Raw genomic sequence first — 24116 nt, 5'->3', positions numbered from 1 at the left:
GGCCTTGCCAGGAAGGGGTGTCTAAGCTGGGGTGCGATTTGGGGTGTGAATGGGAGATTCACCTGTGCTTGGGTATCTGAAGGTCCTCCTGAGGATTAGGAGAGATTAGACTTCCGGAAAGGGAAAACCATCCTGATGGCACAGCTGCCTGCAGACAGGGAGTCCCAGCACCGGTCCCCCAGGGCTGGGGCTCTCTCATCTACCTGTTTGGCTGATCACCTGGGGGAACTTTTTAAAAACAGAGCTTCGCGGGGTGCATCCTACGAGATTCTGGTGAGCAGCTCAGTTTGGGTGGCCCTGCGTGGAGAACGGCAAAGCACCACGTGGGCGTCGGAGAGCTGCTCTCGTTTTTAATGATTCTTGGATTCAACCCTAATGATTACTCAGCAAGCAAATGACTCCCCCGGTAGGAAATTGGACCCTTCGTGAAGTACATTTGCTCGCTAGAACCCTAAAGTTATAGTCAATAAATTCCGGCTGCATTTTCTAAAGTGTTTTATTTCCCATCTGAGGACGGCTCCCTGCCAGGAGCATCTGGCCGGGGGGATTCATCTGGTGTGAAGCCCACACCCCACCCGGGAATAACACTGTCCACGGCCACTCTGCACTGGGCAGTGTTGAAAAGTGCAACCAATAAAAGTCACTGATAACCAAGTTCCAGAGAAAACACTTCCCAGACACACTCAGCAGCATAGAGCGTATCTGCATGCAAAAAGTCAGGTTAAAGTTTGCGAAATTACTTAGATAATAGTCCAAGGAGGAATTCCCCCTTCTGTTTGTCATGCACGGATTTGAAGACTGTGGTCTTCCCTTGAGTGTCCTGACTCACTGGCAAATGCTTGAGAGCGTCACTGGATGCTGTGCTCTGTGCCAGGTGGGGGTTTATAAAGGTGACCCAGGTATAGTCCCTGTCTTTGTGGAGCCCACTGCTGGGGAAAGACAGAAACGTAAGCACCTAACTGTAAAAAAGCAGAACTCCTAGAGTAGCCCGTATCTAAAGTAGTCCTCCCCACACCCTCCCTCCCCTCGCCCAGTTTCGTTTTCTCCACTGCACTTGGCACTATCAAAATGACTGGCTGTACCTGCTTGTACCTTGTCTTCCCCCTTACACAGGAAGCAACGTGAAGGCAAAGACCAGACCTTTAGACCCTGGCCTCTCCCGGCCATTGGATGTGGGCCACCCCGAACGGCACGAGGGCAGCTCTCTGGAGCTGAGGCGTTCTGGAGGGGGCTGCTGGCTGCCGGCTGTCTGCCCACACCCTGCCAGGATCTGGGCAGATGCTTAGGGAGGACCTGGGCAGCCGCAGTGGGTCTCAAACCTTGGCATGCATCAGAATCCCCTGGAGGGCTTGTTAAAACTCCGATGGTTGGGCCCACCCCAGAGTTTCTGATCCAATAGGTCTAGGATGCAGCCAGAGAATTTCTAATAAGTACCCAGGTGATACTGAGGCTGCTGGTCCCTGGACCACACTCTGAGAACCACAGGGTGGTAGGCGCATCAGCATGGCCAGGATGTTGTGCCCAGTGGATAGATGCAGGGTGGCTCCAAAGACAGGGGGGCTTCTTTGAAGCTATGCCAGTGACCCAGGTGAGAGAGACAGGACTCTGAGACAGACTCCAGCAGAGGTACTGGAGAACAGAAGGGGGGATCCAGACATGCGACAGGTGATCAGTGGGCAGGTGGGAGGAGAGGGAGGAGTCAGAGCAGCCGGAAGAATGGAAATGCCATGGACTGGGACGGCCATGGGGTGGGGAAGGGGAATAGCATGTTCCCTTTGGGACCTGCTGGCTTGAGGACCTGCTAATGGGACCTGCAGATGGAGGTGTTAAGGAGGCAGTTGGAAATACAGTTCAGAACTCCGGAGAAATCTGAGTGGTGGATCCAGATTCTAGGGTCTTCCAGGTGGCGGCGTGAGCTGACGCAATGGGGCTGAATAAGATTCGTTAAGGGCAGCTCGTTAAAGGGAAAGAGCGGTGCTGTGCTCAGAAGGAAGCCAAGAGGCCCTCGCTTGTAGCGGGGCAGAGAAAGAGACAAGGGGTGTGCCCCAAGGCACGTGAAGACACAAGGCATTACTGGGCAGGGGCAGTACCAGATGTTGGAGCATCTCAAAAACTGGGCCAGAATCTGACCAACTCTGGGGACTCCTTAAAAGAACCAACCCCAAGAGAGGGGTTGTGTTTGAGGTGTGAGTTAGAGGAGCTGGTCTACGTACTTCGAAGTCCCAATGTTTATTTTGCCCTAGTGATAGTCATTTTATGGCCATATTGGTGGAATGTGCATAAGCAAAAAGAAGTACACATGCTGTGTACACGCGCGGGGCATAGTAGCCATCTGAGACCGAAGAAAACTATGGGGAGCACTGTAGTGGTCCAGGCTGAAGCTGGGGGTCACTTTCTGCCCCTCTAAGCTGAGCCCCAAGGAGGAAAGGCACCATGCATTCATTCATCTTTTTTCCTGTCTGGACTTGAGCCTGATCCAAATCCTCCTGGGACCTTGAATTCACTGCTTTTACAAGGATTAAAAGGATTCTGACAATGTTTTTTAAAACTGTTTGTGCAAAAATGCTATAGAGAAAATCAATTTCTATGCACTGAGAGTCCTCAGTTGGTAATTTGGTGTTTCATAGATGGACAGTTCGCTTTTTAATTTGTGGTGCTTGTGTAGTCATCTGGGGCTTGGCAAACCCTGGTGTTTGGGGACACAAGGATGAAGTTCAACAAGTCCCTGAATAAGGCTGATGACACAGGGCCCGACTTCTCAGGTGGCCCCCAGGCAGGACTGCTGGAGGTGGGAACCCACGCTGAGTGTGTGACCTGTGCTCTGTCTTTGCAGTTCTGCGCGGAGCTCAACCAGCCCATCCTGCCCAACATCCGCAAGTGGAAGGGGCCCCGGGGATGCTGGAAAGCCGTCGTTGCTGAGAAGCCCTCCAGTCAGCTCCAGAAGGTGCCCTCATCTGCAAAACCTGGCCTTTCTCTTCATTTTATTTAAACATACTTTTTCCTCTAATCAAGGGCACTTAAAAATTTCTTTTGCCAATATCTTGATGCATTTTTGCACTTCTGCCCAGTTTTTAAATCATTGCCATTCATTTCTAAATGCCCTGGTTCTCGTTTCATGTTTAGATCAGGAATGGATTCCTGCCCAGACGGAAACGGGGGCTCAGGGTGTTGGGAGGAGAGGAGAAATCCTGTTCTGGGCCAAGGCGGCAAATGGGTATTTCTGTCCTTTGTCCTTAGAATCCCTTTGCCACAGTTCTGTCCACGGCCAAGTTTGTGGAGAGCCCATTATTTGTGGACTGAAAACTTCAGATTCACCTTGGATCATACATGCATGAAGTATTCGCTTTCAGTGGTGGAAAATGTGCACATAGAAATGTTCCATTGAAATTTTCAGCAGATTTTGATTTTGAATTTTCTTTCATCAGTATCACCCATTTGGATGTGGGCAAATCTCTGAATGTGTACATTTTCCCTGTTACATATCATATTAAGACCAGATTTACTCACCATGGAATGTTTAATATCAGTGGAGTTTTAGATTTTCAAAAGGCTTCTGAAAAGTAATCATGAGTTGAAAAAAATGTGTCATTATATAATTTTCCTATAAATGCAGATTTTTAAATCTTTAGTATAAGTTTACTATGCTTACAAACATGTGGATTATACTTACAGGACTGATTTTTATAATCTGGGTGCTTAAATCACAAATGTGTCCTGGATTCATTCTGTCACCCTAGGCTGGAGCACAGTGGTGTAATCATAGCTCACTGTAGCCTTGAACCCCTGGGCTCAAATGATCCTCCTGCCTCAGCCTCCCTATCAGCTGGGACTACAGGTGCACACCACCACGCCCAGCTAATTTTTAATTTTTTTATGTTCTCAGGCTGGTCTCAAACTCCTAGCCTCGAGCAATTCTCCCACCTTGGCCCTGGGGAGTGCTGGGATTACAGGCTTGAGCTACCACGCCCGGTCCACTTGCTTTGTTAATAGCACTTTATATGTATGTAGGTGTCTAAGGGTTCACAAGGCTTTTATTGTCCGTTCAGTACACTCTATTCTTTCATTCGACAAGTTATTAATGAAGGTTACTATGTACCAGGCACTGTGTTCTGTGCCAGATAGCCATTGGTGAGAAAAACAGACCCAGCTGTCCAGCCCTGCATGGTTTACTCTTTGTAAGAGCCAGTGAGAATCCCAGCCTGACCTGGCCCCTCCCTCAGGGAGGTCACAGCCTAATGGAGGGACAAGACAAGTAACCCTACTCCAGGTTGGGGCATCAAGGCCATTGGAAAATAACACGAGGTTTGAGTTCCATCCATTCAAACCTCTCAGCCTCAATTCCTCCATCTGTAAAATGGGAGCAGTAGCTCTTCCTTAGCTCACAAGGCGGCTATGGGAGTTAAAAAGGTAATGTGCATTGGAATGCGTCAGTGGCAGGGCACGGGCTGGGTCCTGGCAGGACGTGTGCGAGGCAGCAGGCTGGCCGGCTGCGCTGGACTGAGAGCTCACGCCTGCCTCAGTGTGCGGCTGGGTCCATGCCTGGGCAGTTGTTGCCATGGAGTAGTGTGGGCCCAGTGTGGCCAAATCTCCCAGTTTCATTTTAGTGGGAAATTTCATGAATTTTAAACCCATGGACAGATAATCCAAAAAAATTTTTCAAAACACTATGTGAATCAAACGAAATATATCTGTTGATGGTGAATGTTCGGTCTCTTCTCGAGACAAGCATGAGAAAGTGGTAGCATCCGCTGCCATTTCTCCATTGCCTGAAATCATTGTGCCCAGGCACCTTCTGTCCGGTTCCCTCGTCCTCATATCATAGCTGGTGGGGCAGCTGTGAAAATGGAGACCAAGTAAGATGAAACGTTTTGCTCAAATTTACCCTTTTGCTGTGTGAGGTGTGGCTTGGACGTGAGCCCTGTTCACTCTTTCCAGCTGGAAAGTCTGCGCTGTTCTGGAGGGGGGTGGGGTGCCTCACCCAGGGGGAGCAGGACAGGCTCCCAGGAGGGGGTGGAAAGCCAGGGGTGGAGAGCGTGGGGGGCAGGCTGGGCAGCCTGAGGGGCAGTGCTGAAGAGGAAGCCACACACCCACCGCAGAGGGGGGCACTGGGAGCCACTGAGGGATGTTAGGCAGAAGGTGACCTGGGCCGTGCTTCAGGTGGGTCACTCCAGCACCGCAGCTGGGGAGATAAGCCCCCAGGCCAACAGGGCAGTCAGATTTACCTCACTTCACATGTGAGGAAACTGAGGTTTAGAAAAAACCGAGTGGCTCGCCAGCGTGCCCCGGCTAAGTGACTCAGGTGGGACTGAGATGCGGGTCTTCTAATTCTTAAACCAATGCTGCGTCCCCAGTGGGTGGGCAAGGAGATAATGCTAAAATATAGAAATGCACAGCATGCAAAACGCCGTTCCTCCCATCATTCCCTCCCTCCCCTAAAAACATGCCTGTCAGGTGTGTGGCTTAGACCTGAGCTGACACTGGGGACTTAGTGGCAGCTGCTCAGGAGGACGGTTGTGCAGAGTCACTTCCCCTCCTTTTGCAATGAGTAGGAGCGGTGATGAGCATCCCTGGCCGCTGGGAAGCCACGCCGACCGCTCCCGAGCGGCAGGCACTGAGGAAGTGCTCTTGTGGCCAGGGAGCCTCCGGAGGCCGGGCTGGGGTGGGAGAAGCGTGTCCTCCTCCCAAGAGTGGCAGCAGTGCGAAGCAGGCAGATTCGGAGGGGCAGGGGTTTAGCACCAGGCCCAGGGACTCTGTCCCATGCCCGCCCTCACGGCCCCTAACCAGGCTTCAGGACTCTATGTGGCCCTGCCCACCCGCGGAGGGCCCTTGACCAGTTCCAAACCATGAGGACTATTAGCTCTGACCTCCACTCACCCAGCAGGTATTGATTGAGCTTCTACCAGGTGCCAGGCACCACTTGTTGTAAGCAGCAGCTAATCAGTAACCAATCCCGTCCCTTGGAGTCTTGTTATGCTCAGCATTGCCGTTTACAGCTGTGGGCTTTTAGGGAAGTTACTTAACTTCTCTGAACAGCAGTGTGTCCTCATCTGGCAAATGAGGGTGTGAATTGCTACCTTGTGGGATGTGATGATTTAAAATAAAGATAACTCTGTGGCTAGTCTGGGCTTCCCCCAAAAAGAGAAGAACCCAAGCGTCCCGGGCTGCATCTAAAGCTCTGGGATTGGCAGTGTATGAAATTACTTGGGCAGGGTGGGGGCAGGGAGTGGCAGGGGACAAGGGAGAGCGTCGGTGGCTTTCGTAGTGTGCATTTGGTTTAGAAACAGCCCCTGTGCGAGTGATCTTGGGACCCGGAGCAGAGCCTGCTGCTGTCTTCGTCTCTTCTGGCCTCTCCTGCCGGCTCCCCAGTGCTGGGCTGCACCGTGCGGCGTTAGGACTCTGGTACCAAGACCCTGTCTCCCTCTCCGCTGCAGGGGGCTGGGTACTCGGGGTTCCTGTGGGACGCGGCGGCTGGTGTGGAGCTGAGAGACGCCACTTCACAGGAGAACTCGCCCAGCAACGGGCACGGGAGACCCACGGGCCCCAGCCCGTACCTCGCGAGGTTCAAGGTACCTGCTTCTTTCTAAAAAGGAAAAAAAAAAAAAAGTCTCGTTTTGTAAAACCGTAAATGACAGAAGCCTCCTCTTTTTCCCTTGGTTTTATTCTCTCAGGGTTGGGTCTGCACCTGCTCCTGGGGCTTCCTTGGCAGGTGAACTTGTCCCAGCCAGCAATGAAAGGGATTTTAAGGGGCTCTGAACCCAGATAACTGTGACATCAGGGGGCAGCTCCTAAACCAGACACATACCCTGACACTCGGGAGATTTTTTTTCAAACAGGGATTCCTAGACCCCACCCCGGACACACAGAATTTCCGGGATGGGGCCGTGGACTGTCTGCCTTTTACAAGTGCCGTCAGCCGTTCTTCAGCCCTCCCGGTGCTGGTTAGCACGGCCCGGCGTGTGGCAGGGGCTGGATTCGAGGGCAGCAGAACTGCCCTTCTCCTCAGCTGCTTCCTTTATTACTGGGGGAAGGGGACCCTCTAGGAGTTTGAAGGGGACTCAGAAGGCACCCCAGGCTGTGGGCCAGGAACAGCCCCATCACTGGCGTCAACCAAACAGGCATTTCTGTCTCACCAGCGTCTAGGAACAGCCACGCAGGTCGACCTGAGTGCCGTCTCTCTGATTCCCTCTCGGTGCCCTTGGGAAGTGTTAATGAACCGCAAAGTGGTCAGAAGCTGGCAGCAGGAGGGAGGAGAAGCCAGGGGCCAAAACTGGTGGCTGAGTTGGCAGGCAGTGAATACTGTCCCCATAGCACTCAATTATGAGGTCACAGGTCAGGCAAGAGTGGTCCCTGCCACAGAGTCCAGCAAGCCCACCCGCTGGGCTCGTGAGACCTCTGTTTTCTCAGAGCAGTTCTCAAGCCTGAGAGTCTCCTCGAACCCCAACACAGTTTATCTCTGGCAGTTGAGGGGGCTGGAAGGCCATGCACCACCTCACACTCGTAGCTGCAGAGTGGATGGTGGTGGGTGTGTGCATACATTGGGTATCTTTGTACCCAGTGGCGCCTCTCATAGCCCGCTCTGCGGCAGTGGTGGGGCTCTGTCTGCACACATACACCTGGGGGTGTCTGTGGGTTGTACTTGTGGTACTAATGGATCAATCAGCCAGGTATCACCTTTAAAACCTCCTAAGATCATACCGGGTCCCCTTACTATGCCAGGTGACTGTTCTGGCTTTGGCCAAGCAGTGCTATGGCCAGAACCTGCCAGTGTCACTAAAAGGCAGGCTGTTTTCAGTGGGCTAATGAGACAATGCTGTCGTGGCATGAGGATTGGCCCAAACCCTCTAAATAAAGCAGCGGCCTAGACAGGCACTTGGCCTGTTGTACTTTCTGGCACATTCCAGGCCAGGTGAGTGGTAAGGTACAGAGGTGGCTTATCGCTTCAGGCAGTGTGTCCCCCTCCCGGCCTTAAGGTTGTTTCTCCTGTGCTCAGAGCCGCAGCTGCAGAGCTCTCGGTCCTGGGTGGTGGTGACGGCAAGCTGGGACCACATCCGGAAGACGAGACTGGCACCCTCCACTTCCTGGGAGCTCCCCCTACACCCCTTCCCTTCCTGGCAGTGTTTATGCTGGTTACCATGACAAACGGAAGGGCAGGATTGCCAAAGCCTGTGCAGCTGAGTAATGCTGCCATGCCCAGGGGACAGACTCTGACCTCATGTTTCCGTGCCTGCACACCACAGGACCTGCCCTTGGGGACGCAGGACTGGGCCGTGTCCTGGGCCACCAGATTCTGCAAGCTTGTGGTTTGGACATGTTTGGAATCAGGTTAAAGTGAGCATCAGGGCATAGCGGGCCCCAGATGGGAGCGTGTGGGATGTGTGTGGAGGGGAGGAGGATCCCGGCAGTGGGTCCTGGCAGGAGACCTCAGCTGGCCTATGGGGCCAACAACCCCAAATCTTTGATAACAACCAGATGCCAGAGCCACCTCTTTCTTACATATGATTGCTTAAAAGGAAGAAAAAAAGACCAACAGAAAATTCCAGATATACCCAATTTTTTAAGCCTTAAGGAAGAGTGGGGGTAGGATGTTGAACTCGTAGAGCCAAACAGGTCTTACTCCTGCAGGTGCCTGGGAAAAATCTAAGCCGAGGCACCTCGCATTATCTCCTGGGGGTGTGAGCGAGCTTTGTTTTGTTTACCATTGCCAACTGTGTGCATGAAGCTATTTATGGGTCGGTTGTAACGGATACAGGAAATATGAGCATCTAAGCCTTTCCCTGTTGCTTTGTTTCCTGCTGCCCAGGTGGGAAGTAATGACTTGACCCTTGTTAACCTTCACCTGGCAGCCCTGACCCTGCCAGGGGCTGAGAATCCATGCAAGAACCACGGTGACGGCCACCGGGTGGCGAGCTTCGCACAGACCCTACAGGAAACCCTGAAAGGTAGGAAATTGCCTTTCACCGTGGGTCGGCCACACTTCTGCAGGGCAGGCACCGGCGCCTCTTCCAAGCCATCTCCCTGGTCGTGGGTACAGGGGACAGTCAAACTCCCTGCGTCTCATGGAGCCTAGCCGACCCCGTGCAGGGGCACATCTTTGTCTCTGTGAGCCTGGCATGTGGGTTCCAAAATGCGAGCCTAGCTTTGTGGCCTCTCAGCCTGTCTTGGATGGAAATGATTAAGGAGGGAGTATAAGTAATGACGCCCTTCCCCCAAGACAGCTCATCCAGGGCCTGGCTGCCATGGGTGCCGCTCTGGGGTGCCACTTATAGATTGTGTGTTCTCTCCTTATGAAACAGTGACAGGAGGTGACAAGGGGAAGTGATGAATTCCTGATTATTGGCGAATTGAGATTTTCTTTCTGGTGGGATGCAGGTCACGTTCAAGGAGCCTTGAACCTGTTAGAAAAGCTTTGTTTTAATCCTGTAGGACTTCAGGCGAGTCCAAACCACTCCAAGCCCCTGTCTGATGGGGGAACTGACGGTCCTTACTCACAGGAGTACCCAGAGGGCCAAGTAACAGTGCTGCGGAAGTGACAAGCACTTAGTAGGGACTCTGGGCACGTGAGTTGACTCTAAAATACCAGAAGAATTAAGAGAACCCTGGAAAGAGCAGAACTCCAGGAGAAAGATGGGTGCTTGGTTTTTCAGGCTCCGGCCCAGGAAATACAGAGGGTCTTCTGTGCTTGGCTTCCCAGAAGGAAAAGTCGACAAGGCTGTAAAGACTGTGATCTTTTCAGCTTGGCTTGATTTTTCAGAACACCAACCTTCTCTAGGCGAGAGTTTGCAGCTGGAGGCCTAGGATTCTCCTCTGTATTCTGAGTCCTGCCCCATATCCCCCAGCTTTCTAAGACTTTTCCTTGTTAAGTTGGCCCCTCCCGATGGGTGATTCGTGAAGATTCGGCTACAAAAATATTTCAGTCAACTACAAGCTTACATTTTAGATTTTTTTTTATTGTGATAAAGTATACGTAACATAAAATTGACCATTTAGATTGTTAAGTGTACCATTCAGTGGCATGGAGCGCATTCACGCTGTTGTGCAACCATCCTGCCATTCGTCTCCAGTTTCCCAAATGGAAACTGTACACCCATTAAACACTAACTTCCCACAGTCCCTGGCACCCACCGTTCTACTTTGGGACTTCATACAAGTGGAAGAATACGATATTTGTCTTTGTATGTCTGGCTTATTTCACTTAGCGTAACGTCTTCAAGGTTCATCCATGTCGTAGCATATGTCAGGATTTCCCTCCTTATCGCGACCAAATAATATTCCGTTGTATATACACACACTCCGTTGTGTTGTTCATCCGTTCATCCGTTGGTGGACCCTTGGGTGGCTTCCACCTTTGAGCCATCGTGAATAATGCTGCTATGAACATTGGCGTGCAAGCTTCTGTTTTGAACCAGGACATGTTCTGACCAGTGCTCTACTTAAACGATGAGTCCTGGGGCTAAAAAAAGGCAGACGAGATATTTAAGCTCCATCCAAGAAGCAGCTATGTTAAAAAGGATGATTTGATAGCTTTTCCCATCTGTAGACAGTTCTATTGTTCTCAATCTCAAACATTTCCTTTTTTTTTTTTTTTTTACTATGGAAGCAGGAAAGAAAAATGCCAGTTCATAACTTCTTTCTTTCTTTTTTTTTCTTTTTTTTTTATTTGAGACAGAGTCTTACTTTGTCACCTGGGTTAGAGTGCTGTGGTGTTAGCCTAGCTCACAGTAACCTCAAATTCCTGGGCTCAAGCGATCCTCCTGCCTCAGCCTCCTGAGTAGCTGGGACTACAGGCACATGCCACCACACCTGGCTAATTTTTTCTATTTTAGTAGAGACGGGGTCTCACTCTTGCTCAGGCTGGTCTTGAGCTCCTGAGCTCAAGTGATCCTCCCACCTCGGCCTCTCAGAGTGCTAGGATTACAGGTGTGAGCCACCGCACCTGGCCTTCATAACTTATAATAGCCTTAGGCAGTCACTGTTTTTACCCCCTGATATTCATGGAGTGGTCAGGTTTTTGTCAGAAAAACTCGGGCAAGTTACTTTTCCAAGTTGCCAAGGGACTATTGACCCAGACAGCCTACTCAGCCTTGACATCTAGGTAGGGACAGTGACTCATGCTCCCCGTGTTCCCCTGCTTTTAACCAATATCCAATTAATTGTTAACTGGTGACACTTCAGACCCAGGCATTCAGGAAGTGCTCCAGTCTGCCCAGGTCTAACAAAGGTAAATAGATTAGCAGGGGGGTTTGGCTAAAACAAAGACAAAGCCTTCATTCCACAGGCTTCTATCAGAGCAAACAGAACCGATTTGGTGAGCAAACTCTGGGCCTTTCTGCCTTTGTCTGGAATGTGCACCCAGGTTGACGTCAGCGGGTAGTACGCCAGTACCCTGGTGGAATTTTCTAATTTCAGACCTGACCAGGGCTTGAGGACAGGGTTTCTCTCTGTGAACTCAGCAAGAGTGAGACAGGATGCGTGGTAACGATTGACGTCTGGCTGGATGGTCCCTCAGTGGGAACCAGTTCCTGCTGTTGTCAGTGGCAGTTTATAAATCTGGGGACTCTCTGAGGCAGTCAGCCCCCAGCATTCTCCCCTCACTTCTGGGAACCAAGGGAACGATGAAGGAGCCCACCCCGGGCACGTGGCTTTCTAGGAGGGGAATTCAGGCTTCTGCGCACTGTGGATTATCAGAGGCATGAACTGCCTTGATGTCATCACCAACGCAGATTTAACCAAAAGAACACGAGTTGTGAGAAATCTGGTTGTGCTCATTCAAGAAGAGAACTGTTGTTTTCATTCCTGAAGTTCCCCAGAGCTGGGTTTATTGACTCTTTTTTTATTTTCAATCAAGTCTCATGCAGAAAGGTTTATTGTCCATTGTTGACACCAGCGTCTGTCCTGGTTTCAGAATTACCTTTTCTGGCCAAACTTTGTCAGGTCTGCATCCCAGTGAAAACCTCTCCCTCATTAGACGAGAACCTGCTGCTTTCAGTCTTTCATAACCTTCAGTTTTCCTTGATATCCAATAAATGTAGCACCTTTCTCTTCCTTTCAAAATCAAACTGCACCCTGATTCCGAGGTATTCCTCGTGCCTCGTGCACTCACCTGTAGAGCACGTACTTGTCGAGGATCTGCCAGTGCAGCAGGCACTGTTCCTGCACTTGGTGCGTTGCAGCAAACGGCAGCCGCATCCTGGTGTCTCTTCCATTCTTGCTATTTGCAAAGAGCTCTGGAGTTGAGGGCCGGCTCGGTGACTTTGGGCAAGCCATTCAAGCTCACAGAGCCCCAGCCTCCTACCTGCAGACAAGAGATGGTAATAGCACCTACCCCACGGGGTTGTGGCCATTACATGATGTGCTGTCGAGGAAGTGGTTGGCACAGTGTCGGACACACGGTGAGGGCTCAGTGAACCACTATCAGTGCTAGCCAGGTAAGAGTTGTGACCATTAATATTATCCTCAAGCGGGCTTCCTGTCAAAAGTTGGCACCGATTTCCCAAGACACCTTGGGCTCAGCCTGATTTGGGTGTCCCTGTTGCTGGGATCTGGTGTGCGCGGGGCCACACGGTGGAGCTCAGAGAGGCTTCCGTGTGGCACCTCTGGGAGGAGGCACCACCTGCAGTGTGCGAGCGTCCTCTACCGGTGGCTCAGGTCGGTTCACTTTGGCCTTCTTTCCCTCTAGCTGTTACTGCTTGAAGCATCCTCACATCAAGGAAAAAGATTTGCTAATCGTCTCGGTCAGATACATTTATGATTTTGTTTATGAGCTGCTTTCCTTAAAGCCTCCCTCAAAAGGTGTGACAGAAACGCCGCCCCGCGGCAGCCTGGCTCTCCTGAAGTGAACTCTCAACAGGAGGGTCAGGCAGAGTCCAGAAGAGTCCTGCGGAGCCTACCGGAGTTTCTACTGGCTTTGCTTGGAAAATCCTTACTTTATATCCATCCCACTTCTGCCAGGGTAAATGGGACTGTGGGAGAAATGTCTACAATACTTGAGAGGGAAAGCCTTTCCGCTTTGGCCCTGCAGTCACTTTGTAGTCCTTACTTATACACAAACACTTGACGTCTGCTGGGCGTCTCTCTGGCAAACTTTTGGGAATCTGGATCAGGAGACTTGCAGGGAAGGGGGCCTGAGCTACACGTGAGGTGCCCCGTGCACTCTGGGTAGCTCCTCTGACCCTGACACCTGGGAGGAGAGGGATCTTTCTCCCCTTTTTATGGACCAAGGTCACCAGGCTGGGGAGTGGCAAAGCCCAGACTGTACTCAGAGTCACCCGGCTGTCTTCTTTAGAACTGGGGCCAAGAGCCACTGTTTTCAAACATGCTACCCTGTGGTGTTTTGTTTCATTTTCAGTAACTCTCCGTGACACTCTTCCTCCTCTAGTAAATTTGGCTTAATAAGGTGAAACAAGGAATTGGGAGAAAAAGACACAAAAGTATCTCTGCTTTTAGAGAACATGATTGTCAGTTTGTTATACCTAAAGTTAAAAAAAAAAAAATTCGTCCCTGTAAGAGAATTAAGAAAACTGCCTAGTTACAAAATAAAATACAATAATTAATAACTCTTTATTTCAGCATATTATGGGGGTACACATGTTTAGGTTACGTATGTTGCCCTTGCCCCCCAAGTCCGAGCTTCAAGCATGTCCATCCCCCAGATGGTGCGCGTCACACTCTTTGTGTATGCATATGCCCATCCCCTCCTCCCTCCTCCCCCATCCCCGACATCCAATAGATGTTATTCTTATATGTGCACTTATGTGTTGATCAGTTAATACCAATTTCATGGTGAGTACATGTGGTGCTTGTTTTTCCATTCTTGGGATACTTCACTTAGTAGAATGTGTTCCAGCTCTATCCAGGAGAATATAAGAGGTGCTATATCACCATTGTTTCTTAAAGCTGAATGGTACTCCACGGTATACATATACCACATTTTATTTTTATATATATCAAAAGTTATTGATAAAATAACTTTTGATATATATAAACAATAACCAGTTAGAAAATATAATGAAAGAAAGCAAAGATCTCATTCATAATAAAAATGAAAAATATTAAAATACTTAGAAATATGGTGGTCTCCGAATGTGTCTTTATTTTTGCACCTACACTGAAGAATATAAAGAAGAAAACTTGAATAAAGAGAGAAACATGGCGTATTGTTCTCGGGCAAGAAGACACCCATCCTTACCATAGTTCTGTGCAGTTCACTGCACAGGTTTTGGCCGGGCTCCTTAGTGTCCCAGGGTGCCCGGACATAGAACCCACTGAGAGCACCAGGGGTGCTAAATCAGAACTGCTCTGGATGGAACCCTGATTTCTGGGAGTGAGACTCAAGAATATTTTTTGGAGCCCTGACACCCCAAGAGCTCGTTAAAGAGCCCCCCTCCCACTTCAATCAGAGCAGCTCCACTTTCAGCCACTCAACTTTTGGGGCTTCTTACAGGATTTCATTTGAGAAAAGGAATCCCTCATTTAAAAAAGAAAAAAAATGTTTGAAAACTGCTGATTTGAAGCAAATCCATCTCTAGGATATATTGACAAGTAGAAAAAATAAGGTAGGAACTGGTAGATAAAGTTGCTATGATTTGTGTGAAAATAGATACACACGTGTCCTCATATATGTGCAGAGTATCTAGAAGGAGACACAGGGAGCGGCGAACGGCCTCCTCTGGCCAGCCAGGGATGGGAATGTTAATGTTTATATGAGTTTAATTTAAAAAATGTTTATAATCAAATTTTCAATATCATGAGATTATATAAACATTTGTAACGAAAGACTATTAAAACATACTGTGGCATTAGCTCAAGGATGGGTCGAGAGGATAGAATAAAGCTCAGAAAGAGATGCATTCATTATACATGAGATTTTTAAAATAACAGATTGATATCAAATTTAGTGGAGAAAGAAAGAAATCTTCAAGAAACCATACTGGCAGAAGAGGTTAATTGTTTGTGGGAAAAATTAAAGTAAATCCCAGGCAAGTTAAAGAGCGAAATGTAAGAAATGAAACCATAAAACAAACTTAGTGAATATTTGTTTGATTTTAGAAGTACTCTGGGAAAATTTTGTTAGACCTACATAAAAAGATTTTTATTTAACTTCTGTGTGCTTCAGTTTGGTCATAGGCCAAATGAAAAGGCAAATGGCAAATTAGAAAAAAAAAATGGTCCCTATATATAACAAAGGGTTAATATTCTTAATATATGGAGAGTTCATATTAATAAATAAAACACTAACACACTGTACAAAGAATAGGCACAAGAAGTACACCTAGCACCCAGGTCTTGGTTTCTAACACCATTCTCTGATAAAAGGAACAAGGGCTCCTTGGAGAAATGGCTAATTCTAGGACTGGGGCAGAAAATATGCAGGACGATCTTTGAACATCTTAAGAGTATCAGGAAGAAATGCTCAGAAAACAAAAGGGCACAGGAACCAACTGAAAGCGCTCCCAGTGACCCAAGCTGGAAAAATTAGAGCAACAAAGTAAATAACATAATTTTGGATTATAACTCAAAGCATAAAATAAGTATCCATGAATCTATACCAATATAAATAAACAATTGAATAAATTAATAAATGAGGAAGAACAGATAAATCTCTCGTACAGCAGGATTCCAATTATTTTTTTATTTTTATTTATTTTTTTTTGGACAGAGTCTTGCTCTATTGACCCAGCTAGAGTACAGTGGCATCAGCCTAGCTCACAGCAACCTCAAACTCCTGGGCTCAAGCCATCCTCCTGCCTCAGCCTCCTAAGTAGCTGGGACTACAGGCATGCGCCACCATGCCCAACTAACTTTTTCTATTTTTAGTAGAGACAGGGTCTCGCTCTTGCCCAGGCTGGTCTCAAACTCCTGAGCTCACGTGACGGTCCCACCTCAGCCTCCCAGAGTGCTGGGATTACAGGCGTGAGCCACCGTGCCAGGCATCCAAATAATTTAAGAAGATACTCCAACCTCAAAGAGAGGGAACATAATTTACTTTTCCATAAATTGAAAGATGCCACTTTCACACATCTAGTTAATTTTTTAGTGATAATACACAGTGTTGCTGAGGGGTGCAGTCAGAGGAACTTCCTTACATTGCTGGAGAGGATTCAAATTGGAGCAGCCTTTGGAAAAGTAGCTGGCAGTATTTACCCAGAATCTTAACCATGGCCATACTTTTTAACTGCAACTCTATAGGGTACAGGACAGAATGCAGGAACATAGATACTAGAATGAGATAGATACCCACTTCAGCATTATTTATACCCTTGACTACTAGGGACAGCCTTAGAGATGACCCACAGCAGGAGAATGGTAAATTACATACATCAACACGGTGGATGGCTGCTATGGGCTGTCCATTGGATGCCAGGAAGACCCAGCCTTTTCCCCTAGTCTATTGATCTGAATTTGACCATCAGGCAGATAGAGCACACCTTCTAATCAAGAGTAGCTGCTGTGTACATCTCCAGCCTCTTCTTTAACATCTGGCTTCTGTATACCTCATACTATAGAAGCACCCAACTATACATAAGGTACCCACCCCCTACTCCCACCTCCAGGAAACCAGGCTGTTTCTTAACTCCCTGCTTTTGCATGGGTTACCTGTCATCCTTGTTGACCTGAGCACTCTCCTGTGCATCCTCTAAGACCCAAATCAGTCATTGCCTCTTTCAGAGAGCCTTGCCTGACCACCTTTCCCTATGTTATGTTGGTCTCCGAATGTGTCTTTATTTTTGCACCTACACTCTGTTCTAATCTGTTTTCTAGTCTGTCTCTCCCATTAGACTGTGTGAGCTCCCAGAGAGCAGAAGTTGTGTTTTATTCAACTCTGAATCTCCTGCACAGTAGGTGCTCAGTTAATGTTTGTTGAGCATTTGTTAAATACCTGGGCAAGACCCCTAGGCCTTTTTTTGCTGTAAGATTTGGACTCCATGAGCTTGAACAAGGGTGATTTCTGTATCATACCACGCTTTATTTCCAAATGTGTCACTAACCTACTCTTAATATTTGCACAAGAAATTTGGAAAAATTGGGAGAGTGAGACCCATGTTGCAGTCCTAACCCTGGGGAATCAAATCAGAGAGACACAATCCCATTTCAGCAGGCTGTGCTTAGTGTTGGGTTTTACTTCCCAACAACTCATGAATTCTTCACATTTTTCCTTCCACTTCCAGGAGAAAAAGACGTGATTATTTTAGGGGATTTCGGCCAAGGGCCAGACAGCAATGACTATGATATGCTGAGGAAAGAAAAATTCCACCACCTGATCCCTGCACACACCTTCACCAACATCAGCACCAAGAATCCTCAAGGCTCAAAGTCTCTGGACAACATCTGGATCAGTAAAAGCTTAAAGAAAATGTTCACAGGTAAGGCAAAGCTCACGCGTTCTTTCTCCCGTTCAGAAGTAGAGTTAGAGGAACATGTCTGAACCTACAGAAATTATCTTCTTTTGTGGGTTACTGTATAATTTTCATTCAAACAGAGACACTTTTAAGGAGGGGGTGACAAATAATTAAAAGGCACCCCCTGATCTACAAGGGAAAACGGGGTGTGTCCCAGCAAACCTGGTTATAGGCTAGCAGAGTCCTGATTCAGAGATGAGCTGATAACTTGCCCCAATTTTAAGGACGCTTATTTGTTCAGCAAACATTTGTCAAACGTTCAGGCACCGGATGGTGGAAGGTGGTGCACCAACACGCTGCCTGGGTAGACGTGTCGTGAAAGAACGGGAGAAGTGCCCAGTGCTCCACAAGGATCAGGATGTGGTGGGTCATCTCAGCCCCGAAAAGCAGTCATCCTCCCCCAAAATACCAACCTGCTGCGTCAGGAGACAGCAATGTGGCAGAGACAGTAGGATCTTTTGATGAAAGATAAGAATAGTGGTTCTAAAGTCTGCTCAAAGCTTTACAACGTCTCAACATGTGCATACTATGCTTTAATGAGAAATTCAAAAATAAGAAAAATACCAATGCCTGGGTCCCACTGCAAGAGAGTCTGACATGCATCTGGGGCAAAGATCCTCAGGATGAGGACTTCTAGTCTCGACTGTGTCACCTGCTTCTCCTACCTCTCTCTGGGCACTGATTTCCTGTTGGACTCTGTCATGGGAGGATCCAAATGATGAAGGAAGTGGGTCTCAGAGGAGTGACAATCGTCACACTAAGCGAGGCACAGTTTGCAGAACGTGCTGTTGGCCAGGAGGAGAGGCCAGCCTGCCGCCAGCCCAGGCTCCTGGGAGGGCTCCCAGGAAGGTGCCCGGGGAAGGCAGCTGCCCACACAGAGGCAGCTGGGGAAGCCCGGCCCATAGGGCTGGAAGGAAGGTAGAAATCAGTGCATCTGTCCCCTTCCTGTTACGTCGTAGACACTGAGGTACAGGGAGGAGATTCCCCATCTCAGAACTGTTGGCTGGGTGCTCCAGAGCTCAACCCAGGATCCGGGCCTCTGTAGATCTTACGCTGACCTCGACACTGATCATCACTGGGGACCACACAGTGCTTTACTGTTGTGTAATTATTTCTATAACCATTTGTTATTGTTTTCAAATGTACCTCCTGCTTCACATTTCTTAATCTTTATTTTTAAAATACATTCACTGTCTTATTAACCTCTGTAATTTTCTCTTTTTTACCCTTTCTATAGAAAGAATTTATTTTCTCCCTATATGGTGTCTTTTGCTTTGCAAAAATAGGACCTTCACTTTGGGCATCTTTACAGGCCAGGTGTCCCTGCCTTGCTGGTCGAGTTAGCAGTGGTGTCTAAATGAGGAGGAGGTCGGCCCGCGTGCTAGCGCGTGTCTGCACGGGCAGGAGGCCTGGCCTCTGGGTAGTGTCGGTGCCTAAATGTGTCAACCCTGATTCACGTGGCAGATCAAATTGGCCAAAACTGTTTGTTTGCGCGGGCAGGTCAGCTACCTGAGCAGCACTGTTAGGGCACCCCGGCTTGCAGACATGTGGCATCGGCTCCCCACCTGCCAGCCTGGGATCCCACCCACCCCCTGTCCTGATTTCTGGGTCTCTTTTCCCTCTCCCTTCAGGTCACTGGGCTGTTGTGAGAGAGGGTCTCACGAACCCTTGGATTCCGGATAACTGGTCTTGGGGTGGAGTGGCTTCCGAACATTGCCCTGTGCTGGCCGAGTTTTACACTGAAAAGGACTGGAGCAGGAAGGAGGGCCCTCGGAATGGCAACGGGGTCACCTTGGAGCGAAGTGAAGCCAACATCAAGCATGAGCGATGATGACACCAAATCGATATTTGCACCCCCGACCCCAGGAGGACACAGACAAGGAGCTAGCCCTTCCGGGTGAAGATTCAGGGACAGAACTACCTTTTAATCTTCATTCTGAGACGTCAGCACGTGGGCCTTGACCCACTGCCTTCCCTGTGGACGGTTCAGGACCTCCGATGGGGGCGGGGGCGTGCTGGGCACTCGCTACACCAGGCGGTCACATCAGAAGCCCAGTGTAGGACAGAACTGTCTTGTACTCTGTGGACGCCACCGGCCTCAGCAGGACAGGGCCGGCTGTCCGCTGCTGACTGGAGGGCAGCAGCAGGGAACAGTGACAGAGGGGAGAAGGAACGAGAGGCAGCTCTGGCGGCCAGGCCCTGGCTGAGCAGAGCCAGCGTACTCATTTCTGACCACCAAGATGCGATGTTCCAGCTGCACATTACAGAAAGCTTTTAACTGTGATCGAGCACTCTTCTCAAATATTTTGAGTGGTGATTTTTAGTTTTGTTTTGAAAAAATAAACAGAGATTAACCTGCCTGGCTGCAGTGAGAACATGGGAAGGGTCCCCTGCTGCGTGGGTTGCACCACTTCGGATGCGTCTCCTTGGGACTGTGCTCTGGGGACCCTGGGGACCCTGACCACCTCGCCTTTCCCACACCTTTTACACCCACCCCTCGAGACCCTACAGAGGCGCCCCTCAGGCCCCCGTCCACTCGCCTCTATAACATCTTTATTCATCTCCTCCCCCCCAGCCACCCCTGTCTCCACCAGACTGTCCCTTGCCTTGGAGCAACATTCGTGCTTCTGCACACTTAGTAGTCCCCTCTGCAGGACAGGCATTCTAACAGCATGACGTCATTTCCTCCCTCCCTAAAGTTCCCACCAGTAAGTAAATAAATGGGATCCAAACTCAGCACTGAGTCCAAAACCCGTACTCATGTGTCAACTTTATGCTTAACATTAATGTAAAAGTAGAAAAACAAATTGTGAAAAGGTAAGCCATGAGCTTAGATCTAGGTTATTCCAGTTTCCCAGGAAAGCTGAGGGTTTATTCCTCTTTCCACATCAAACAACTCAATGTGGACCAGTATCGAGAACCCGCCTGTCGCCAAGCAGTGTGAACCGAGTGGCTTCTTGGGCCCAGAGCTGATGCACCGTCCTTTTGGGGTCCCTGCCTCCAGGGAGCATCACCGTTCTGGGGTACAGGAAGGAAGCCCTCTTCTGGGGGTTCTGGGGGTGCTTGGGAATCAGCGCTGCCCATTCCAGTGGGCGGGCGAGCAGCTCCTGTCCCGTGGGTTCAGGCTGCGCCTCTGCAGATCTCAAAATGTGAGAGTGACAGCTGAGGCTGGATGGAAAGCAACCGCGTTGGCATTAAAAATCAAGAGGGGCAAGTGGGGCACAAAGGTGGGTGTCTGCAGTCCCAGCTACTTGGGAGGAGCGTTTGAGCCCAGGAGTTCAAGACCTGGGCATCACAGCAAGACCCTGTCTTTAAAAAAAAAAGAGTCAGTGAAGGATGCTGCCAAGCTGAGCACATCGTTTTTGGTGCCTCATCTAAAGTTAAAACCTCCCCTACACTCACCAGCCGGATGCCCCAAATCCTTTTAGCCAGATTTTTTTTTTTTTTTTTGGCACCAAAACTGTGGAAACAAAGGGCTTCTTAAATGATACGAGGGAAAAAGCAATCCGATCAAATGACCTTTGTGAGGGCAACTGGGTTTGAGCCAGGGCCTGGGAGCGGAATGGCGGCCACACCTCACTGGCCCTTTCTGCTCCTGACCCAGCAGTGGGGCCCAGGAAGCCTGCCCGGGGCAGCTGTTCTCACTCCGGCCCAGCCCACGTGGTGTTTGCTTTTTTGGCTTTGGTTTCGGTTTTTACTTTTTTTATTGTTGTTTCTTTAATTAATTGACTTGATTATCTGTAAGAGCATTTTTAGGTTTATAGAAAAATTAGGCACAAAGAACAGAGTATCCCCCCTCGCTTGCGCCCTCCCCACTCTCACATGCTGCATTAGTGTGGGCCTTTGTCACAATCGACGAACCAGTATTGATACGTTATCATTAGCTGCCGTCCGCAGTTGACAGTAAGGTTTGCTCTTTGTGTTATGCATTCTGTGGGTTTTGACAAGCGTATAAAGACGTATATCACATTGCAGTAGCAGACAGAATAGTTTCTCTGATCTAAAAATGGCCTTGCATGCCACATATCTATCCCTCCCTGGAACTCCTGGCAGCCACTGATCTCTCTGCTGTCTCTATAGTTCTGCCTTTTCTGGAGCATTATACATTAATAGTTGGAATCACAGAGTATGTAGCCTTTTCAGACGGGCTTTGTCACTTAGCAACGTGCACTGAGGTTCCTCTGTGTCTTTTTGTGGCCTGATACCTCCTTTCTTCTTCTCCATGAATATATCCCATCCTGTGGAATTTGTCTGCTTGCCTTGGGCTGTCTCCACACCTGCCCTTCTCCAGCGCTTCTGCCCACCCCACCCCAGCTCTGTCCAGGAATGAGGCACTTCTGCTGGCTTCCTCGTCTGCCCTTCCCCCGCCTTCCAGTATTATCTGAGAAGGGGCCTGATTGTTGGAGAAGCCCAGGGAGTCCCCTGATCCTGAACTGGGTTTGGGGGGTGGGGGAAGTGGAGGGATTAAGTGCTAGGAAGCTGTCACAGTGGCAGGCGCCAGGCATCCTCTCTGCTATCACAGGAGCACCAAAGGCATGTGGCGAGCCCCTCCCTTTCTGGCCCTAATGGAACCTCTCCCCTCCTGCCCATTGTCCCCCAGGAGACCTGAGATCAGAGACAGCTCTGTTCTCTTTCTATTCAGGGGACAGTCCAGGGGCCCATGGCCATCTCTATCAGTAGTGCTGGCACCAGCCCCGCCTTGGTCTGTCAACAGATTTAGCAGGGGTGACTCTGAGGGCAGGCAGAAGCCCAAACTATGATGCTTTCTCTGCTGCTCTGGGGACCACAAGAGAGCCAAACGGGCTCGGCCCTGCATAGAGGGCTGCATTCTAGAGTCAGGGATGTCACTTCCTTCTCTGTGTGTCTTTGGTTCTGACAGTGGGAGTTCTCCTCCTCTGGAGATACATCGTTCCCTGGAGTGGCGAGAGCCCCAACACTGGGTTTCAGCGCCAGAGTCTGCACTCTGCCCAGTGTGGCCTGAGTCTCTGCCATCTGTGGAAGGGCAAGGAAGCACAGCTCACCTGAAACCGCCACACGGTTTGTTTTTGGTGGAAAGGAGTCACAGACTTCAGCATTGCTCGCTTATCTTAAACCCATTTTGAAATAATCCTTGCGCACATTGATCAACTCCTTACTGGTCTAAGCACTTTATACTTTTAACTGCTTTAATCCTCAGAAGAATCCAATAAAGTTGGTCCTATCATCTTTCTTCTGTTCCTTTTACAGCTGAGGAAACTGAGGCCCAGAGAGGGCAACCAGGCTAGGGCTGTACAACTAGAAACGGCAGAGCCAGAGTGCCCGCCTGCCAGCGTCGCGCTCACCGTCACGCTCTGCGCCCAGAGGCCACGTGCTTCTGCACAGCCTCAGCGGGACACAAGCTCTTACACCCACAGAGTGGGCGGCACTTCTCCCCTGAGGACCCCAGCAGTGGTGTCATTGCTCTGTGGCCATGTGGTTGGGGTTTGGAGCTGCCAGATCTGGCTTCTGTCCCAGCTCTGCTGTCTGCTATCTGCCGGCCCCTGCATGTCGGATTTGTCTAGCCAAGTCCCAATGTTCTTACCTATTAAATGAGGACAAAACCCCTCTCAGAGGGTTGTGATAAATAAACATCTGTTCAGCTCTTAGCACAGTGTCTGACCACAGGGCCAGTTGCATAATTACAGAGGGAGCCATTTGTTTCAAATGTCCTGACACATCATAAGGGCTCGCTAAGCGGCAGCACTTTAAGAAATTATTTTTATTTTTTATTTTTTTTATTTTTTTATTTTTGAGACAGAGTCTCACTGTGTTGCCTGGGCTAGAGTGCCGTGGTGTCAGCCTAGCTCACAGCAACCTCAAACTCCTGGGCTCAAGCGATCCTCCTGCCTCAGCCTCCCCAGTAGCTGGGACTACAGGCATGCGCCACCATGCTCGGCTAATTTTTTCTATATATTTTTAGTTGTCCAATTAATTTCTTTCTAATTTTTAGTAGAGACGGGGTCTCGCTCTTGCTCATGCTGGTTTCGAACTCCTGAGCTCAAACAATCTGGCCGCCTCGGCCTCCCAGAGAGCTAGGATTACAGGCGTGAGCCACTGCGCCCGGCCAAGAAATTATTTTTAATTGCTTACGTATCAGTGTTTAAATCTTATCCCCAGAGTCCCTCTGTTCCTTCCAACCCAAAGGGGAGCTTGGTGGTTTCCCAACAGCATGCAACCCTACACTTTCCACTGGTCAGGTTGGTTCTGCAGAAGTAAGAATGCCCCACCCAGTGGTACCTGTCACGTGGACACTGATTGTCGCCCCACATTTTATTGAAAAAGACCCAAAGGTTTTCCTGAGGGTCAGACTGCCACTCCCAGGCTCTAGCTGTTCCTGGCAGAGAAACTCGGTGGGGAACTCAGTAAGCCGTCTCCCAGGGCGGCACCCGCATGGCCTTTGAGTTACTCTGAGCACAATGGCAGGTGGCCGCTGGGCGAATGCCTGCAGGGCGATGCTGAGTTTGGCAGGTGTGGCCTTTCCAAGGACACCCATAGAGCAGCCTGCAGGAGCAGACACATTGTGAGAGGAGTTGTGAGGGGCTCTAGAAGGGATGGGCCATATAGAGTTGGGGCAGGTCACTGCGCTTGTAGAGGAATCAGCCAGAAAAGGATTTGAAATGACACATGAACTCATACCTCGGCGAGACCCAGCACTGTGTCTCTGAGTGAAGCAGCCCCTGAGTGCCGCATGGTGTGCCAAGG

The 24116-nt window shown here is 49.5% G+C and overlaps 1 protein-coding gene across 1 annotated transcript in view; it reads left to right on the top strand.

Moving 5' to 3' along the window:
* The window catches only part of EEPD1 (endonuclease/exonuclease/phosphatase family domain containing 1), a 113219-nt gene extending 93492 nt beyond the window's left edge, over positions 1-19727 (top strand). The window contains exons 4-8 of the mRNA XM_012638745.1: positions 2834-2944; positions 6432-6566; positions 8801-8939; positions 17166-17360; positions 19028-19727. Of these exons, the coding sequence (XP_012494199.1) occupies positions 2834-2944; positions 6432-6566; positions 8801-8939; positions 17166-17360; positions 19028-19227 (780 nt within the window). The 3' untranslated portion in view covers positions 19228-19727. The remainder of the gene's footprint in view (positions 1-2833; positions 2945-6431; positions 6567-8800; positions 8940-17165; positions 17361-19027) is intronic.
* Positions 19728-24116: the final 4389 nt, after the last annotated feature.

The sequence above is a fragment of the Propithecus coquereli genome, unplaced genomic scaffold, assembly GCF_000956105.1.
Source record: "Propithecus coquereli isolate 6110/MARCELLA unplaced genomic scaffold, Pcoq_1.0 Scaffold134, whole genome shotgun sequence".
Lineage (NCBI taxonomy): Eukaryota > Metazoa > Chordata > Mammalia > Primates > Indriidae > Propithecus > Propithecus coquereli.
This window is presented reverse-complemented; position numbering and strand designations above follow the sequence as displayed.